The sequence below is a fragment of the Pongo pygmaeus genome, chromosome 1 (genome assembly GCF_028885625.2).
Source record: "Pongo pygmaeus isolate AG05252 chromosome 1, NHGRI_mPonPyg2-v2.0_pri, whole genome shotgun sequence".
NCBI lineage: Eukaryota > Metazoa > Chordata > Mammalia > Primates > Hominidae > Pongo > Pongo pygmaeus.
Window position 1 is genome coordinate 33,034,159 of NC_072373.2, and position 20,185 is coordinate 33,054,343.

At 34.8% G+C, this 20,185-nt stretch overlaps 1 protein-coding gene across 1 annotated transcript in view; it reads left to right on the top strand.

The window, feature by feature from the left end:
* The window catches only part of USH2A (usherin), a 793,063-nt gene that overhangs the window by 58,610 nt on the left and 714,268 nt on the right, over positions 1 to 20,185 (top strand). Inside the window, exon 3 of the mRNA XM_054484303.2 lies at positions 663 to 795. Within this exon, the coding sequence (XP_054340278.1) occupies positions 663 to 795 (133 nt within the window). The remainder of the gene's footprint in view (positions 1 to 662; positions 796 to 20,185) is intronic.

Genomic DNA, 20,185 nt, shown 5'->3' on the forward strand with positions numbered 1-20,185 from the left:
GGCCCACAGAACCAAATCATTTGACTTGCAGGGAAAAAAACATTCTTTAGCTATTTACGGAAAAAATTTGCTAATCCCTAATATATGCAGTCATTAGGCTACTTGCTTGATTGATTAGTCTAGAATATGATTGGAAATTTTTTTTTACCCTACATTGGGAAAGTATATCTGAAAATCACCAACCGGATACCAATACCCAAGACAGTAAATTCAAGAAATATTTGATCCTAGTAACCTGAATTATATCCACATGCAATTCTTTGTTGTTATGTCTGGCTTTAATTATTTCTTTCCCTTGTACTCATTTTGCTCTATTTCCAAATATAGCCATAACAAATTTAATTTGTGTTTAAAGAAGTAACATATCCTCAAAAACCCTGTAAAAGCATGGCAACCAGAGCTGTTACATGTGTGGGACAAACTATTATGTATATCTGTGAACACCCTGGGAGATATCATCACAGCACAAAATAACACTATATAGGTTTATATCTAGATAAACACATGGAGATATCACTGAGCTATTAAAATAATGTTTCCGGTCTTCCCAGCTGAACAAAGTAAAGAAGAAAGAAACTTACTTAAGAAAAACTGCTGAAATGTGTTTAATATAAAATAAAAGTTTATGCACTTAAAATAATAATGGCGGTAATTTCTTACAGGTGCATCAGACAAAAATCAGCTTCTTTATCAATGGCGTGGAGAAGGATCATACACCTTTCGATGCAAGAACTCTAAGTGGTTCAATTACAGATTTTGCATCTGGTACTGTGCAAATAGGACAGAGTGTAAATGGTAAGTTTCTGACTTCAGAATGTTATTTATTTCATCCAATTACATTGTTCTTAAAAATGCATCAAACAAATAATATTTTAAAATATCTACGTGTATTCATCTTCTAACACTACTGAACAAATTACCACCAACTGGGTGGCAGATTAATGAAAGTAAAATTTATTTTTTCACAGTTTTGGAAGCTGGAAGTCAGAAATTAAGGGTTCAGAGGTGTTGGTTCCTTCTGGAGGCTCTGAGGGCAAATCCATTCCATGTTTCTCTTCATGGTGGCTGCTGGCAATCCTTGGTGTTGCTTTACTTGCTGCTTCCTAACTACAATCTTGCCTCAGTCTTCATGTGGCCTTCTCCTCTGAATCTTCTCCCCTTTACCTCTGTTATAAGGACACTTGTCATTGGATTTAGGGCCCACTCACAGTCAGGAGGATCTCACCCTGAGTTCCTTAACTTAATTATACTTGCAAAGACCCCTTTTCCAAATTAAAGTCATAGTTACAGGTTCCAGGTGGATAATAGATCTTTTGGGGTCTACTATTTAATTTACTACATTTGGGAAGCTTTCAAATATAAACTTCTTTATTCTGATTAGTTTTTAAGTAATTTCAATGTGTAATAAACTATATTTCCTTTCTGTCTCTTTTCTGAGGGGTTTGCATTTTAATGTAGAGCATTGTTAATGTACACATAAGAAGTATTAGATGGAACCTGAGAAATAGTATTAACATGTAATTAACTGGACTGATGTTTACATTTACTACATTAAAAATGGGCCATATAGTTTAAGAAGATATCATATACTATGTATTGAATAAAACCAGAAGTTGAAATAAGAAATTATCTTGAAATATCTAATACAGTGGTCTTTAAAATGCCTACATATTAAAATAAAAATATTATTTTATATTATTATGTAATATATGCTCATTATAAAAAAAACTAAACAATATGGAACTCTGTGAAATAGAAAGTATTTTCCATATTTCTATCTTCAGAGATAGATATAATTTAACTTTTTTATACTCCTCCAGATTTTTAGTACATTTTTAGCTAGAGATATAGTTATAAATATATTTTTCCAAAAATAAAATTACAATACATATGCTTCCTCTGAGCCTTCTAAAAATAAATATTTCTCCTTCAAATGTTATAAACAACATTTCATGTCAACGTATCTTCTCATTTAGATATATGTTCTCATTGAAAATGGCTGTATTGTATGCAATTGTATAGTTGCAATCTATGAGATTTCTTAAGCTCCTATAATGAACATTTAGGTTTTTTTTAATGTTTCAGTGCAATTAGCAGTTATTTTATAGAAAATATTATATATATCTCTCTACATATATTTATACATCTGTGTCTATATCTACATTTCTATTTATATATATCAACCATCAATCAATCATATACATAGACATATACATACATACATATGTATTTGAGCAGTTGCCTGATTTCACGGTTCCTTAATATCCTATTTGGTGCCAACCTGCATGAATTTGTATCCCATTTCCTCACTTACTAGCTATATGGCCTGGCAAGATACTTTAATGTCTCTAAAGTGTAGTCACCCCAACTTTAAAATGATGATGATGATAATATTGATATCCCATAGGGCCAATGTAAGGATCAAATGAAGCAATGTCATATAAAACATTACTGTGTTTCAGGCACCTGGCATGTATTAGATACTCAATATTTATTTGTTAAATGAATGAATGGATGAAGTGCTAAGCACAATGCCTGTATATAAACTATATTTTCTCTCTCTTGGGCATGGAGCTGGATTTTAATGTACAGCATTGTTGAAGTAGGACTATACAGTATTAGATGAAAACTGAGAAATAATATTAACATATAATTAACTGAACTATGTGGTTTATATTTTCTCACACTAAAAATTGGCCATGTAGTTTAAGAAGATAACATATATGCTATATATTGAAAAAAAATTTACTAAACTATATTAGTAAATAATAATATTATTATTTTATTATTATTATTTTTTCGAGATGGAGTTTTGCTCTTGTCACCCAGACTGGAGTGCAGTGGTGCAATCTCGGCTCCCTGCAACCTCTGCCTCCTGGGTTCAAGCAATTCTCCTGCCTCAGCCTCCTGAGTAGCTGGGATTACAGATGTGCACCACCACGCCTAACTTTTGTATTTTTAGTAGAGATGGGGTTTCACCATGTTGGCCAAGCTGGTCTCGAACTCCTGGCTTCAGGTGATCCACCCACCTTGGCCTCTCAAAGTGCTGGGATTACAGGCGTGAGCCACCGCACCCGGCCGTAAATAATACTATTATTAATGCTATTATAATTATTTCCTGAAAATAAATCCATAGAATTTGAATGGCTGGGTTGAAGTATATGGTCATTTTATATTTTAGTACATATTACAGAGATTGCTCTAATGCATAACAACGGGCTACCTCCAGAAAGGTTGTGAAAATTTATAACCTCATTAAAATATATAGCGAAGTACTTGTTTCCTTAAACACTAACTAACCTTACAAATTATCCACTTTTTTTTCACCCTTGCCATTCCTCTAAGTGAAAAATATTGTTGAATGCTGACTCAGAATTATTTGGCCATTAATGAGTTTGAGTAGCTTTTTACATATGTGTTGATCATTTGCATTTCATTTTTGAATTCCTTATTCGTACAATGTGTCCATATTTATACTCTATAATTCCTTATTTATTTATAAAAACTCATTTATGTTAAGAATATTATGTTGTATATGTTTTCTTCAGTTTTTAGATGGCTTATGAGCTTTGTGGTCTAGATATTTTAAAGTAATCCTTTAATATTTAAACAAAATAAAACATGTATGCAAGATAGTGCATAAATATAAAAGGTATAGCTTGATGAGTTTTTAATATTTATATACACCTGTGTAACTCTCATTTAAAAAAAGTTGTAGAACATTTCCAGAATCTCAGAGTCCCCTAATGAACATCCACTGTAAAGGTAAAAACAGAATAGCATCAATGTAGCCCTCTATAACCGTAGTTTAATGTTGCCTGTTCTCAAACTATCTTACAAATAAAATCATGAAGTAGGTACTCTTTTGTGTTCTTTTCGCTTAGCACTATGCCAATGAGATTTTTCCCTAGTGTATGCAGTTATATCTTTAGCTTTAGCAAATAATTCTGTAAAGTTTTCCAAAGTGGGTGTCCCAACAAGCAATATTTGAGGATTTCAGTTGTTCCACTTCCTTATCAACTGTTAGTTTTGCCAGATGTTATCATTCTTTGCCATTCTTGTAGCCATGTAGTGCATTTCCCGATCATTAATGATACTGAGATCTTTTCATGTGCTTATTTGCCAAGTAAATATGCTTTTTTTGTGAAGCCTTTTGCCAAGTTTTAATTGGACAGTTTGTATTTTTCTTAATAATTTATAGGAGGTCTTCAATATTTTGAATATGAGTTCTTTGACAAACACATGAGGGCAAATATGTTCTTCTGGGCTAAGGCTTACAGTCACATTCTCTTGATGGTATTTGTCAATAAGCAGAGCTTCTTAATTTTAATGAGTCTAATTTAGTCATTGTTTTATACTTAATACTTTTTGTGTTCTGTTTAGACTATTTTTGCAAACCCTGATATCAGGAAGATATCCTCCTACAGTTTATTCAGGAAGCTTTATTATTTTACTTTTCAAATTTTGGTCTATGTTCTATCTGGAATACATTTTTTGAGATTATATAAGGTAGGGGTCAAAATTTTTGTCCCACCTGAATGCGTAATTAACCTAGAAAAACTTGCCTCTTGAAACAAATCAATGTTTCTACCATTCTGCAGTGGTAACGTTGTCGTGAGTCAGGTCTCTGTATATGTGAAGATGGCTTTCTTTCTGAACTTTCTATTCTGCCCCAGTGATCTGTCTGTCTGTCTATACTTGGGCCAAATTATTTAGTTTTAATTACTGTAACTTCATACATGTCTTCATAGCTAGTAGTTCTCCAACTTTTTTTCTTTTAAGATTGCCTTGGCTGTTATATATGAATTTTAGAAACAGTTTTTCAATTTTCATAAAAAATTCTGTTGATATTTAAATTACTAATTTGTATTTGGGAGAATGGGCATCTAAACAATATCAAGTATCCAGCCCATAAATGTAATATATTCCTTGATTTCTCCCAGCAATGTTTTTAGTTGTCTATATAGAGGTCTCACTCCTATTTGTTAGACTTCTTCAAACATATTCATTGGTTTTCCTTTTTAATAGACTGTATTTTTTTAGACCAATTTTAGAGTCACAGAAAAATTGAGTGGAAAGTATAGAGAGTTCCAGTATACTCTCTGCTCCTACACACTCACAGCCTTCCCCATTGTCAATATCCCTCACCAGAGCGGTATATGGTATATTTGTTACAATTGATGAACCTACATTAATACATCATTATCACCCACAGTCCATATTTTACATCAGAATTCACTCTTGGTGTTGTACAATGACAAGTATCCACTACTCCAGTATCCTACAGAGTAGTTTCACTCCCTAAAAATCTTCTGTGTTCGTCATATTCATCCTTATCTCTATCCTAACCCCTAGCAATCACTGATCTTTTCACTGTCTCTGTATTTTCACCTTTTCCAGAATATCATATAGTTGGAATAAAAAATCATGTATCCTCAGATTGGCTTGTTTCACTGAGTAATATGCATGTAAGATTTCTCCATGTCTTTCATGGCTTGGTGGTTCATATCGTCTTAGTACTAAATAATATTCCATGGTTAGATATAGCATAGTTGATTTATTCATTCACCTACTGAAGGACATCTTGGTTGCTTCCAAGTTTTGGCAATTATGAGTAAAGTTGCTATAAACATCAGTGTGTAGGTTTTTGTGTGAACATAAGTTTTCAACTTATAAATACCAAAGAGCGCAATTACTGGATCGTATGGTAAGATATGTTTAGTTTTGTAAGAAACTGTAAAATTGTCTTCCAAAATGACTGTATCATTTTACATTCCCATCAGCAATGAAAGAGAGTTCCTGTTGCCCCACATCCTCAGTAGCATTTGGTATTGTCAGTGTTCTGGCTTTTTGGCTTGTTGGTTTTCATGCAATTATACTTAGTATTGTTTTTGAACTTCATTTGCTAATTTTGTTACTATTGCATTAAAATATAATCAGTTTTTATATTTACCTATGTTCAGTGACCTTGCCAAACTCATTGTTAATTCTAATAGGTACACAATCCTATCATTTGCACATATCAGCAACTCAACTCTTTTTGAATGTTTGTAATAAATGTATATAATGGACATGCCATATATATAGATATTTTTGTCTGATGCACTTATTAACTCTGAAATAATATAAAATGTTAGTTTTGTTTTTCTGTATGACCTGAGTTATTTGACCAATGTCTAGTTTTAAAAAAGAAGGTATATATTTTTGATATTCAAAACACTGTGGTTAAATTGCCAAGCTCTGGTTTAAATATGACCCAGGTGTACTTCTCTGATCAAAATATTCACTCTCTTTAAGTCTGGTTTCTAATCTATGAAATGGTGTTTTAATATATAATTCATAGGAATCTTATAAGAATTATGTGAGATGATGTATGTTTAGAATATAAATTGCTTGTTGTATAGTAAATGTGCATTAAGTGGTAACTATTTTTAAACTATTTGAACATCTATTTTCTTATTGTGAAACAATAAGATAGGGATAACACTATCTTTCCATATGATTGTTGTACCAATCAAAAGAGAAAATATGAAGACTGTATTACTTTAGTTTGTGTATGCTCTTAGATCAAGCTAAACTCATGCGAAGAAGCAATATTTTAAGGAACTTATATATTTAGGAACTTCGTTTGAGTAATTAGTATATTGCATAATTTTATAAAATACTCTGCGTGAAGAATTTTTAAATAACACATTGAATCTTGTGAGCCTTATTTCAATATTTAATCCCCATTAGTACTTCTAAAAGTGTTTTATTGCACCAAATGTTGCTCAAAGTATTTGATAGCGCCATAAATTAGTCCACTATGCACTGCAGGGTTAAATGGCCTGCTTCTATTCTACTTCAGTATACTAAATGTTGGATTAATGCTTCAAAAGAACAGTGTGAACTGAAGATGATATTTTTAAACTGTGTAGAAATAAATTTCACTCCTGATTAGAAAACATGTAACAGGAAACCGGTTTATTTCAAATATTTAGTTTTTATTACAGCTTTCTCCTTTATGTTCTGGACATCTGAGAGCTACAGAAGGGAAAGGATATTTTAAATAATTTTTATCTTTATTCTATCAATTTATATGTACAGTCGTACCTACTGTATCTTTTCTCTAATTAGAGATGGCATGTAGACTGGCTCATTACTTCTGCCTAATGAGCCAGGCTCCATGCCACCTCTCTAATCAGAAAAGAGATAGGTACAGAATGTTCCTATGGACTTATTATAAATCATTTTCTTTCTCTCGCTTGCTCCTTTTTTTAATCAAAAAATTAAGTCACTGTCCCCCATACTTTTGTCCATATCCAAGATGGTTTCATTCAAAAGAGGTAATTGTGCAAGCGATTACTGAACTGAATTAAAGGTGCTCTCATGCAGTGCCAGGCCGGCTGTCTCTGCTTTGGAACAGACACTACCTCAAACACAAGCACGTCAAATGAAGGCCTATAGCAGATCAAGATGGATCTTTTCTGTCTTTCTCTGATTAGGTTTGACTTGGTTCTCTGTTTCTGCACCCAGAAAGTAACAACCTTCCATATGAGTGCTGGCTACTACAGAGCTTTTTCTTTGAGTCTTATCTCTAGCATAACTCTCTAGAAAAATGTGTTGCCAGTGACACTTTCTGTTACTGCAGGACTTGTCTTTGCTTTCCCTGGAAAATTAATCAATGGACCAAATGCATGCTTTTTACTGAACCCTCATCTATATTAATGGTATAATCTGATTTGATCAGGCTGAATTTTATATGTACAAATAGAAACACCTTAGACCATCTGTATCAACCAAAGTGTGATGGCTCCTTTTTAGAACATTTTCTTTTAGTTGTAGATTTATTTTAGTGCTTCCAATTGGGTGTATAACCTGGAGCACTTGTGTTAGCAGATATGTAGTTATGAGGAGGCACCAGTGTCATCGTGGTAATATGGTGAGTATGGTTAGACTAGCTCTCCAAATTTTGGATTTAAAATTACAGAACTATGTGAATCAAAACTTTTCTGAGTTATTTCTGAACTCGTTTATCAACAGAGTTCTAGTTGCCAATTAAAAGTGAGAATTTCTACATTATACATTCAAATGTGCGTAGCACTTTCTTAAGAAGATCATTAGTCATTAAGGAATCAATAAATATTTGTTGAGTGTGTGTTAAAGTGAATATGCAGGGAAGAAAAGGATCATCGTCTAAAGCTAACTCCTACTTGCCTTCTTTTCTGTGTTTTCAACATTGTGTGTCTTAGCCCATATGCTTGTACTTGATTCTAAAGTTGGAATGCTACTTCTAATTTCTACCAGTTTCCCATGGGTTCACATTTCTAACCTCTGCTAGATACACAAACTCCATTTTAGTTCAGCTGAAATCATGCTAATTTTTTTCAGAGAGAATTATTTTTGGGAATTAGATAAAAAGCAAAGAAAAACTTAGAAAGTATTGAAATTGACTAAGAGAATGGAATGGAAGAAGAGTATAGGAACACAGTATATAGACAGACAGGAGTTTACTTAAAGTTAGTTTCAGAACAGTTCAGACAAGGTGTCTAGCAATATTGTCAGACAAGTTATGTTGTAGATTTAAAAAGATGTTAATGTAGCTCTCACAACCATACTAAGTAAAAACTGCTGATTAATTAAAATTTGAATGCAAAATATGCAATCATAAGGTAGTAAAGGAAAATGAAGGCAAGTGTTTCTATAATTCTAGCATATTAAGGACCTTTATTAGCACGATACCATGTCCAGAAACACTAAAGGAAAATATTGAAACATCTGACTAATAAACTGGAAATTTAAAATTCAAACAATGATTATCATTTTGTACTTGATAGTTTGGCAAGGACTAGAAAAGCGATTATACCGGTGTTGGAAATAGTTTGGGGTAACCTGGCAAACTATCAAAAGTAAAAATGCAAAAGCTACTTAATCCAAGATTTCTACTTCCAGGACACTATCTCGAGAATATAATTAGACAAAGACTTAAATACATACTCAAAATGTTCATTGTAGAATTATTTAAAGTAACAAATAACTGGAATCAGTTAAAAACTTGAAAAAGAAATTGATTTAATAAATTATAATTCATGCTTACTATGGAATAGTATACACCATCAAGAGGAATGAAATATGTCTCTTTCTATGTACATGGCAATGGGTTCATGATGTGTTATTACATGAAACAAACAAGATTGTATAGCACAAAATTCTATAAGTTTAATGTAGATGTTATAAACATACATATACGTATTAAAGGTCTGGAAGGAAATATGCCAAAATGTTCTTCAGAATGTTAGTAATGTTAATCTCTATGAGTGGGATTGCAAATAATTGCTTTTTAAATTTCTTTTTGTGCAATTTTTTTCAGTAAACTATAATTTTATAATAAGAATTAAAAATGTTTTCCAATTTTGGACAAAATAATAAATGGAAGCATTTTCAGAATAGATTTATTCTATGAATGTAACAAGTTCAGCCAGAGATGCCTAATTTGTATAGTATAGAGGGTGGTCTTCAAAATGTTAGTCATTTAAATTCTGTACTTGTCATATGGATTCAGGAAACACAAGCATTCATTGGACATTTAACTCATTGTACATACAAATTATTATTCCTATAATAATTTGTGTCTGAGAAGCAAAGCATGAGATTTAGAATCAGACAGATCTGGGTTTGAATGCTAGTTCTGCTTCTTAACAGCCAAGTGACTTTGGCAAAGAATATAACTTCTCAATCCAATTTCCTAATATGTTTTCTCATTTATAAAATGTGTTTTATATACATACTTTTCTGGGTGATCAGAGAGCTTATAAATAATACATGTTTGATTCATGTTAGGTATTCATTAAAAGTTCACTATCATAAATATTATTGTTAATTTAGTTATTGTTTAAGTTTACTGACTGTGATACTTAAGCATTTTAACATAATGGCCATGACCATATTTATATTTTTTTGGCTGAAAATCAAAATTTACTTAGGGTGAGGGAGAAAAAAAGTCCAGTTTAGATTCGTTATATAGCAGATATTTTAAAATTCTGTGTTTTGTCTATGTAAACCCCACAAAATAATTTATCTCTCTTTTTAAAGATCTGTCCTCTGTAGTGTTCTTCAATGTTTCCTGTTCATCCTCACTTCCACCTGATGTTATTTCTTCTTAACCCAAAGAACTTCCCTTTTCATTGCTTGTAGCTCAGCCTGCTGAAGCAAATTCTCTCAGCTTGTGTTAAAATGTCTTTACTTTTGCAGGATATTTTCATTTGATATAGAATTCTACATTGATTACTGTTACTTCTTTTAGAACTTTAAAGATGTTGTTTCATTGTCTTCTTGCCTTCATTGTTTCTGGTGAGATATCAGCCACTATTTATATAAATGTTTTCTTGTATACTATATGTTTGTTTGTTTCTTTCTTTCTTTTTGAAGCAGAGTCTTTCACTCTGTCAACCCAGGCTGGAGTGCAGTGGTGCGATCTTGGCTCACTGCAACCTCCACCTCCTGGGTTCAAGTGATTCTCATGCCTCAGCCTCTCAAGTAGCTGAGATTACAGGTGTATGCCACCATGCCAATTTTTGTATTTTTAGTAGAGACCGTGTTTCACCATGTTGGCCAGGCTGGCCTCGAACTCCTGACCTCAGATGATCCACCCTCCTCAGCCTCCCAAAGTGCTGGGATTACAAGTGTGAGCCACCATGCCTGGCCTATATATTGTTTTCCACTTGATGCTGTTAAGATTTTATTTTTATCTTTCATGTTATCAGTTTATTATATGCCTAGGCATGATTTTCATTATATTTGTCCTGCTTGAGGTTTGCTTAAATTTTTGGATATGTACGTTGGTGTTTTCATTACATTTGGAAGTTCTGATAGTTGTAGCTTCAAACTTTTCTTTTTTTCCTTTTTTTGCTTCCTTTTCTTTCTTCTGTAATAAGACTCTAGTTAGATTTATGTTAGAGCACTAGATAGTGTCCCATAGATATTGGGTACACTTTTATTTGTTCCTTTGTTTTCATTTTCCCCACTCTTTTTTGTGTTTCAGTTTGGACACTTTCTATTTGACTTGTCTTTATTTCACTGGTCAATTTCTCTTTTGTGTCTAGGCTGCTGCTAAGCCCATCTAGAAAATTGTTGATTTCTAAATTATACTTTTCATTTCAAGTATTTTCATTTGGCCATTTTGTAGACTTCATCTATTGGCTCAAATTCACCCATCTATTTGCATGTATTATTCACTATCACCCCTAGATCTTTTAGCATTTATATTTATAGGTATTTTCAAATCCCTATTTGATAATTCCAACATCTGGGCCATGTCTGCATCTCCTTCTATTGACTCTTTCCTCTCTTTACAAAGGGCCACATTTTGTTGATTTCTCATGTGTCTTAAATGTTTTTATTGTATGATAAACACTTTGCATAAAAGAATGAAAGAGGTGGAAGTAAATCATATTTTTTTGCATTTTTCCCTTTACAAAGAAAAGCACTCACTGCTGGTTCTATGAGACTTTTTGAATGGGGGTGGGGTAGGAAAGAAAAAATATCAAACTGATTTGAAGTTGATCTGTATGTGGGCTTTACTACAGTTTTAATATTATTTAGCTCACTACTGGTTTCAGATATCCGTGGATAGAATTGAAAATAGTTAGACATGTGTGGTGGGGCCTCCTTAGAATTCTAATCTGTCATTCTGGCCTCTGTATGGCTGCTTCCTTCTTACTCCTTCTAGGCCTGAATTCTCTATTTCTTACCTCTGAGCTAAGTATGGGAGCAGCCCTGGGTCTCGTCCAATGAGTTATATGTCCAGTAAATGTTTGTGTTTCCTATAAAAGGCTTATTACTTTCTCGGATTTAATTCATTTAGTTTTTTGTGTGCGCTCTACATTTTGATGGGTTAAAAAATAATGACTTTAGGGCTTATCTGGCTTGTTTTGGTTGTTAGATTGACAGCAAAGTGATGGTCCCTTACAACTTTTTACATTTAAAGCAGATGTTGAACTACTATAACAACATCTAATTTATGCCCTTTCTTTCCTTTGGCACAAGTCTGTCTATACTTAACTCTCCAACCCTCTAGATTGTTTCAGCTATGGCTGGTCAATGACTCTGAACAAAAAAGGTGCATGTTACTTGGCCCCAAAGATTATTTTGGTAGAATTCAGGCGTTGACGTTTTAATTACCTCCTCTAATTTTTCATGGGGATTTTCAGCTTTTCTGGGCCCTAATTTTATCTCTGACTCTTAACTTTTATGTATGTTTCTTCTGTTTGCCTGAAATCTGTTTACTGTTAATATTTAAAACTGAAACATGTTTTTTTATAAATTTATCAGTTGGATCTTGTTTCACTAATGATCATGTGGCATCGTTTAATCTCAGTGCCCCCAGAAGCTCTGTTTGTTCAGTTTGTATAGTACATGCATCTCTTGTGTTTCTTTTTCTGTCAGATACATAATGATATTGATTAGTGTATACCCCTTATACCCTGAGTCCAAAAATTCCTCATCCCTCCTGGGATCTTCAAATGATTTAATGACTTTCCACTATCTCTCACTTTTTGATGTGGTCTGTTCCCTCCTTACTCAACTTAAGTTTCATGGTCAGTTATTATAACCACTTCTTTTCATGGAGCTGGACTTCCCTGCCTTTTTTTCTTCACTTCTACTATGATCTTGGCACTACCACAGCATAGATTAAATATACCCAAAGAGGATGACTCTCCCCACCTTAAACTCATGACGATGAACTTCCTGTGTTTCCTGATGCTGCCCTGTAATCATTCCATATTTCCCTCATTCATTCACTTTACTGTCTTATGCCAACTATTTATGCATTTTCCTTTCTCATTATCCTGATCGTCAGTGATTATATTACCTCCAACTTTACTATAAAAATTAACAAAAAGAATAAAAGAGCTTCTATAGAGTTCCACTGCTATATTTATCCACCACTGGCATACAATCTATTAATAGATCTGACCAAGAATATCTTGCCTCATTTTTCCCCAATTTACTCCTGTATTGTAAAATTTTCTTGTATTAATGGAACATTTTCAAGGGAATAAAGGCATGTTGTTATTTTTCCATGAAAAATTATTCTTGACCCTCCCCCATTTCTTCCACTAGCCATTGTTTTATTTATTTGCTCCCCTTTTAGCAAAACTTCACCAAAGTATATTCAACCATAGGAGCCTTTAATTCCTCTTTTCAAATTCCACCATCTACAGTCAGACTTTAGCTCACCACTGTACTTAAGCTACACTTGTCAAATCTCTACTCACCTTCACATTATAAATCTAATAGTTAATTTCAAGTCTTTATCTTTTTGACCTATTAACATCATTTAATGGAGTTGATCACTCCTTCCTCCTTGGTATACGTTCTTCACTTGGCATCTAACACTCCATCATCTCTCTAAGTTTCTAGTTGCTGTGTCTCAGTTTGATTTACTGGTTCCTCTTCATCTGCTTGACATCTTAGTATTGGTACCCCAATCCTTAAGACTTAGCTCTGCTCCCATGTGTACAGACACTCACTCCCTTAAAGATCACCTCCAGTCTTATAGCTTTAAATGTCATCTAAGTGACTTGACCTCCAAATATAAATCTCCCCACCCAGGCCTCTTTCCTCAAACTCCAGACTACTCTGTTACATGTATCAAACTACCCAGAGTCTCCCTTTGAATGTTTAATTTACATTTCAAAATTAAACTTACTTTTTTTCAAAATGGAACCGGTTTTCTTAAGCTCTCTCAGTTTGATCCATACACTACTTCTTCCGTGGTCTTCCTCATCACAAGTGAAGGCAATTTCATTTTTCTACTAAGACAGAGAAAAAGATTTGGAGTCATCCTTGTCAATTCTCTTTATCTCATATTCAACATTTTTTTTTTGTTTTGCAAAATCTTGTTGGTGTTAGAATCAAAATATATCCAGATTTTGAATCCTTCTTAGCACTTCCACTAGAATCATCCCAGTCCAATTCACGGTTGCTGCTTTGCCTGGATTACTGCATTGTCTTTTAACTGCTTCCACCCTGGCACTCCACTTTATTCTCAACACAGCAGCCATAATTGTTCTGTTCAATATCAGTCAAGCATATTACTTCTCTGCTCAAAATGCTCTGTTGTTTCTCCATTTTACCAGAGTGAAAACCGCCATTCTACAAGACCTAATTGAGCTGACAGCAGTTACTTCCCTGGCTTTATTTCTTACATTTGTTCATTTTGTTCTCCTTGTTTTACACAAATTGGCATCCTTGCTGATTTTTGACTATGTGAGGTGCACTTCTGCCTTGATACCATTGGCTATTCTTTCAACCTGGAACTTTTCGCCTCCTGATATCCATCAGGCTGACTCCCTTACCTGATTAGGTCTGCTCAATACCAGTTTCTTAAATACACCTTGCTTATCACCCTATTTACATCTGCAAACACCAACTCCCCACTTTGGGTCTCACTATGTTGCTCTATTCTTTTCCATAGCACTTAACATCTTTAATGTATTTATTATAGGGTTGACTTATTTTTGTTGAATGTATCTGTTTTTCCCTCTATAATATAAAAGAGAAAGCAAGATTTTTTTTATTTGCATTACTCACTGATATGTCCCAGGATCCAGAAGATTGCCTATCACGTGGTAGCTACTCAATACATATTTTCCAAGTAAATGAATGGATGGGCAGCTTCCATGCAGCATTAAGCCTGTGGGTGTGCAGAATGCAAGAGTTGAGGCTTGGGAGCCTCTGCCTAGATTTCAGAGGATGTACAGAAAAGCATGGGTGTCCAGGCAGTGGCCTGCTGCAGGGGCGTAGCCCTCATGGCCCTAGAACCTCTATTAGGGCAGTGAAAAGGGGAAATGTTGTGTTGGAGTCCCCACTGAGTCCCCTTTAGGACATTGCCTTGTGGAACTGTGAGAAGAGGGCCACCATACTCCAGAACCCAGAATGGTAGTCACTGGCAGCTTTCACCCTCAGCAAGGAAAAACTGCAGGCACTCAGTGCCAGCATATGAGAGCAGCCACTGGAGCTAAGCCCTGCAAAGTCATAGGGGTAGATCTTCCCAAGGCCTTGGGAGCTCACTCCTCCCACCAATGTGCCCTGGATATGAGATGTGGAGTCAAATGAGATTATTCTGGAGTCATTAAAATTTGATGACTGCCCTTTTGGGTTTCAGACTTGCATGGGGTCTGTAGCCTCTTTTGTTTGGCTGATTTATCCCATTTGGAATGGAAATATTTACCCAATGCTTGTATCTGAATTATACTTTGGTGGTAAATAACTGGGTTTTGATTTTACAGGCCCATAGGTAGAAGGGAATTGCCTTGTCTCAGATGAGACTTTGGACTTTGGAGTTAATGCTGGAATGAGTTAAGACTTTGGGAGACTGTTGGGAAGGGATAATTGTATTTTGCAACATGAAAAGGACATGAAATTTGGGAGGGGCCAGAGGCAGAATGACATGGTTTGGATCTGTGTCCCCATGCATGTTCAGTTGTAATCCCCAGGGTGGAGGTGATACCTGGTGGGAGATTATTGGATTCTGGAGGTGGATTTTTCATGAATGATTTATCGTGGTAGCGAATGAGTTATCACAAGATCTGGTTATTTTAAAGTGTGTGGCACCTCCTCCCACTTTGCTCCTGCTTTCCGCATGTGATGTACCTGCTTCTCCTTCACCTTCCGCCATTATTGTGGGCTTTCTGAGGCCTCTCCTGAAGCCAAACAGATATTAGCACTATCCTTCCTGTAAAGCCTGCAGAACTATGAGTCAACTAACCCTCTTTTCTTTCTAAATTACCCAGCCTCAGTTATTTCTTTATAGCAAAGCAAGAATAGACTAATACATTATCCTTTGTTACTGATGTCTAAAAATCTTTTTAAAAAAAATTAAAAGCAAGTATATTAAGACAGTAAAGGAATAAAAAATGGCTACTCCATAGGCAGAGCAGCCCCAAGGACTCCTGGTTGCCCATTTTTATGGTTGTTTCTTGATTATATGCTGAACAAGGGGTGGATTACTTGTTAGTTTTCCCTGAAAGGGGTGGGCAATTCCCAGAATTGAGGATTCCTCCCCGTTTTAGACCATATACGGTAACTTCCTGATGTTGACATGGCATTTGTAAACTGTCATGGTACTGATGAGAGGGTATCAGTGAGAACAACCAGAGGTCACTCTTATTGCCATCTTGGTTTTCGTGGGTTTTAGCTGGCTTCTTTACTGCAATCTGTTTTATCAGCATGGTCTTTATGACCTGTGTCTTGTGCCAACCTCCTATCTCATCCTGTGACTTAGGATGCCTTACCCTCTTGAGAATGCAGCCCAGTAGGCCTCAGCCTTATTTTACGGAGCCCCTATGCAAGATGGAGTTGCTCTTGTTCAAAAGCCCCTGACAAATCCCCCCTCCCTTTTACAAGAAAGCTCTTAATCTTAAGAGTTGTAGAGGGATGAAGATCCATCTTCTCTAACTTCTTCAAGCTGAATAGCAGTGATGATATTCCTGCCTAACAATTAGGGTCTCTTGTCTTTGGGATAGAGAGGAACTCAATCAGAAAGTGTCGGTATGTCAAGGTCCATTCAGAATGCTTGAGTTCTGACAAAAGTTTATACCTGGAAGATTAATAAGTATTTAATTTAAGAAAACATTCAGTAAGCTTATCCTACACAAAGAGTATAACAGCAATACATTCCACAGCAGTAAAGCAAAATAAATAAAATTATCACAACTAAACTAAATTAGAAGACTTGCCATGAACTGGGCAATTGTTGGAACCAAGCTGATATGGGGTTGCCGGTAAATCCCAGTATGTGCCCAGAATTAGAATATTGATCCAGATTTTGACATTGCCCATTCATTTTGGTTTTTTTGAATAGTAGTCAGAGATCACTAGGTGGTACACAGAAATAAGCAGAGTCTGTCTAAATTACAGAAGAAAAACCTTAAACACAACTAATGAGACTAGAATCTAATAACAGGTGTACCATAGTTTTTGAAGCAATTCTTTTTTCTTTCCAGTCTCTCATTTTTACTAAAGACAAATTATAATAGAATCGATTTGTGTGCAAAAATGAGCTTTAGTCTTATACTTGGCCTGATTACTTGTATAAAATGCTAAAAAATAATTATTTTTCACATAGGATTTTAAAATTGGCTTTGATGGAACTTTGTTCCATAAAAAGGAATCTCAGATAAGACCTTTTTAAAGCTGAGCCCAGCCCTGGGTTTGTACAATCAAGTACATATGAGTTGGGTTAATTCCTTTACTCTTGAGGTCCTAAGACATCTTGGGGCTCCTGAGTCTGTCAGAAAGTGACATTCTTTACTTATCACAGGTCAGGAACCCTGTACAGGGCATGTGTAAACAAAGAATGTGACCAGTTTTCCCAAGGGGTTTTTACTGGCTTTGTAAGTCAAGATTGATTCCTTAAAGGAAAGCACACAATTCCAGTGACAGTCTTGGTAAAATAACAAATTTTTCCAATTGTGTCCTGTTACAAAATAAAACAGATGCTTATTGCACTTATGCAAATATCTATTGTCATAAGTTAAGAATACTCACAAATAGTTTCCAAATTCTGAAGAAATTAGGTAGAGAGAAACAAATATGCTCCAAATTTTGTTCACAGGAGTAAAATTTACTCAATTGTTAAAAAGCTGTAAATAGCTTAAACGAAAAGTTGCCTTGGCTCTGATAGCAAAACAAAGGATCAGCAACATTTTAAGCAAAAAGTTTTAAAAGATTACTTCAGCTATCTATTATTCAGCCCACCCAGTTAACTCTTGTTCAGCTTGATATTCATGAACACTTCAGCTCTCCATCAGTACTGAAAGTTTTATCCTCTCTTCTAATGTCACAATCTTCAAAGTTATTAGAAACGTGCATTCAAGAGCACCTGTCAAAATCCTATGGCTGACTCTATACTTACTTTTTAAAGAGGATTAAAACAGGTCAACAACTTTCTATGGATGACAAAAAGTTTTAGAACGGCGATTATTAAAGCCACAATTGATAAAGAAATTTTGGTTAGTTCTGTGGCATACGATGATTTTACTGACAATTATAACTATTACTGATAATGTACACTAAGTCATATCAGAATTACAGGACTTTCCCATAATCTTGGAACACAAACCCATAACATATTTATACAAATACAGTCCAAACAATGCAAAGACCATTTCATATTTGTCTATGCTTCCTGTATGATATTTATACCAAATAACCTGAATATGCCATTTTGGACTTTAGACCACCTAATAGCTAAGAGATTAATTAGGTCAGAAGAAGACATACTTTGTAATTTTATTTTGGAATGCTTGTCAAATGTTAAAGGTTTAAAACCCTGGATATCACAAAATATAATTCCGGGTCATCATAAGTCATTCATTTAGCCAAAATAATAACTCAAAAATATTTAAAAGGGAAAAACCTTTGCTCATTAATAGAGGGAAGGCTTAGATCTCCAAACCATTTGTCTCTTTTCTTTCCTTTCCTTTCCTATATAAAATTTCTTTTTTAAAAACAACCTCTTTGCATAGTTGGGAATATGGCTAATTCCACATGTCCCCAGGCCTTATCTAGAATCTAAAGTCTCCAAAGTAGGTAAATTGAACAATTTTCAAAAGTCAAAGAAGTAGTTTCTGACCTTAAAGCATTTAGTAAACTTAATATGTGACCTGCCTAATTTAGACCAAATGTCTTTATTTTATCAATAATTTTTAAGGCTGTTTTTATTTCCCAAACATTCCTAAAGTCACATGAACTAGAAAGGATTACACTTTTTACTTTTCTGACAAAATATTTGATTTAGACACTTATTATTTTTAAAACAATTAATCAAAGCTCTTTTATATCACATATGCAGCACGTATAAATACACAGACAGAAAAAGATCCAGTAAGATTTTTCATTTTCCAGTTTCTTAACTGGATTACTGGCTTCAGGGTGGAGCCTTAGAGGAACAAAGCCAGGAATGCGTGCAGTTTCTAAAGCCTAATAAGCAGGCACAGCTGGAAGGCAAACGATCTTCAGAAATTAAGGGTTCCATTTTAATACCAGATTCTAGATCCCAAAAAGAGGGAATTACCCCATCTCCCATGGGACTCTTACCTCTCAGTGGGGAGTGGGGGCATTTCCATAACTTCTGAGTGACCAAGAGCATGCTTCTCTGATCCAAATGTGCAAAGAGCCAAGTATTCCATAACTGCCATTAGCCATTCTCAAAAGTTTATTTCCTACCTAGTTATTGCACACCAAAGCTCTTTCATAATGTAAAGTGATTTCTGATACCCCCAAAAGTAAAAAACATCAGATAACGCAATGCAAAACACAAGACAGCCTTAGATTTGAGAGGGATCTATCCATTTCCAATTCCTGGGGTTTCATGAGGAAAACAGATGTTTTTTCTCAAAATGGGGTCTGTAGTGCTCCTGTTTTTCCCAAGGAGTCCCAGGCTGTTAGAACTTAAATATCTGCCTTTAATTAAGCTGACTTTTAATGGTACTGCTGTTTTTAAAAAGTCCTTTTAAATTTCTTATTACCTGACTTTAGCCAGGCAAAACTGTCAATAATTCTGGCTTTTGAACTTTATCAAAGGTAACCTCCCAGGTGTTCAGAGAAAGGAAAATTCAAGACAGACCATTGAGGCGAAGAGAATCAACAAATGTTCACGCACATATCAAACCAGAAAGGACTCATTCCCTAAGCTGGGAATTGAACCCTGAACCTGGGTCACCATTGTGAAAAGGAAGCCTTAGCTACTGAGCTACTCACTGGGCAGTTTCCATTGCTCTTCCCAGAAGGAATCTAGAGCAGCAAATTTTGAGCTTGCAAAGGTTTTAAATGCTCAAGATAATTTTGTAGAGCTAACTATGACATGAAGCCCAAATTCCTGTTTTCTGGATGGTAGAGACCTAGAGAAAGTACCACCATGTGGTCACAAGGTCAAGCTCCCAAGGACATAACTAACCAGTTTTCTGGGCCTTCTTGAACAGTAGGCTTATGGGGTCCTAAGCTTGTGTTCTATCCTAAGGTACCCCTCTTTCTAACGGAAAGACACAGACAAATTCACAGTGCAAAGTACAACAGATTCACTACAGCTTAAAATTAGCCTCACAAATCCTTTTTCACATTAATCAGAACTTTACAGAGGAGATAAACAGTCATTTTTACCATTCTTTCAACTAGTTTGCGTGGAGAGAGAGAGGACAGA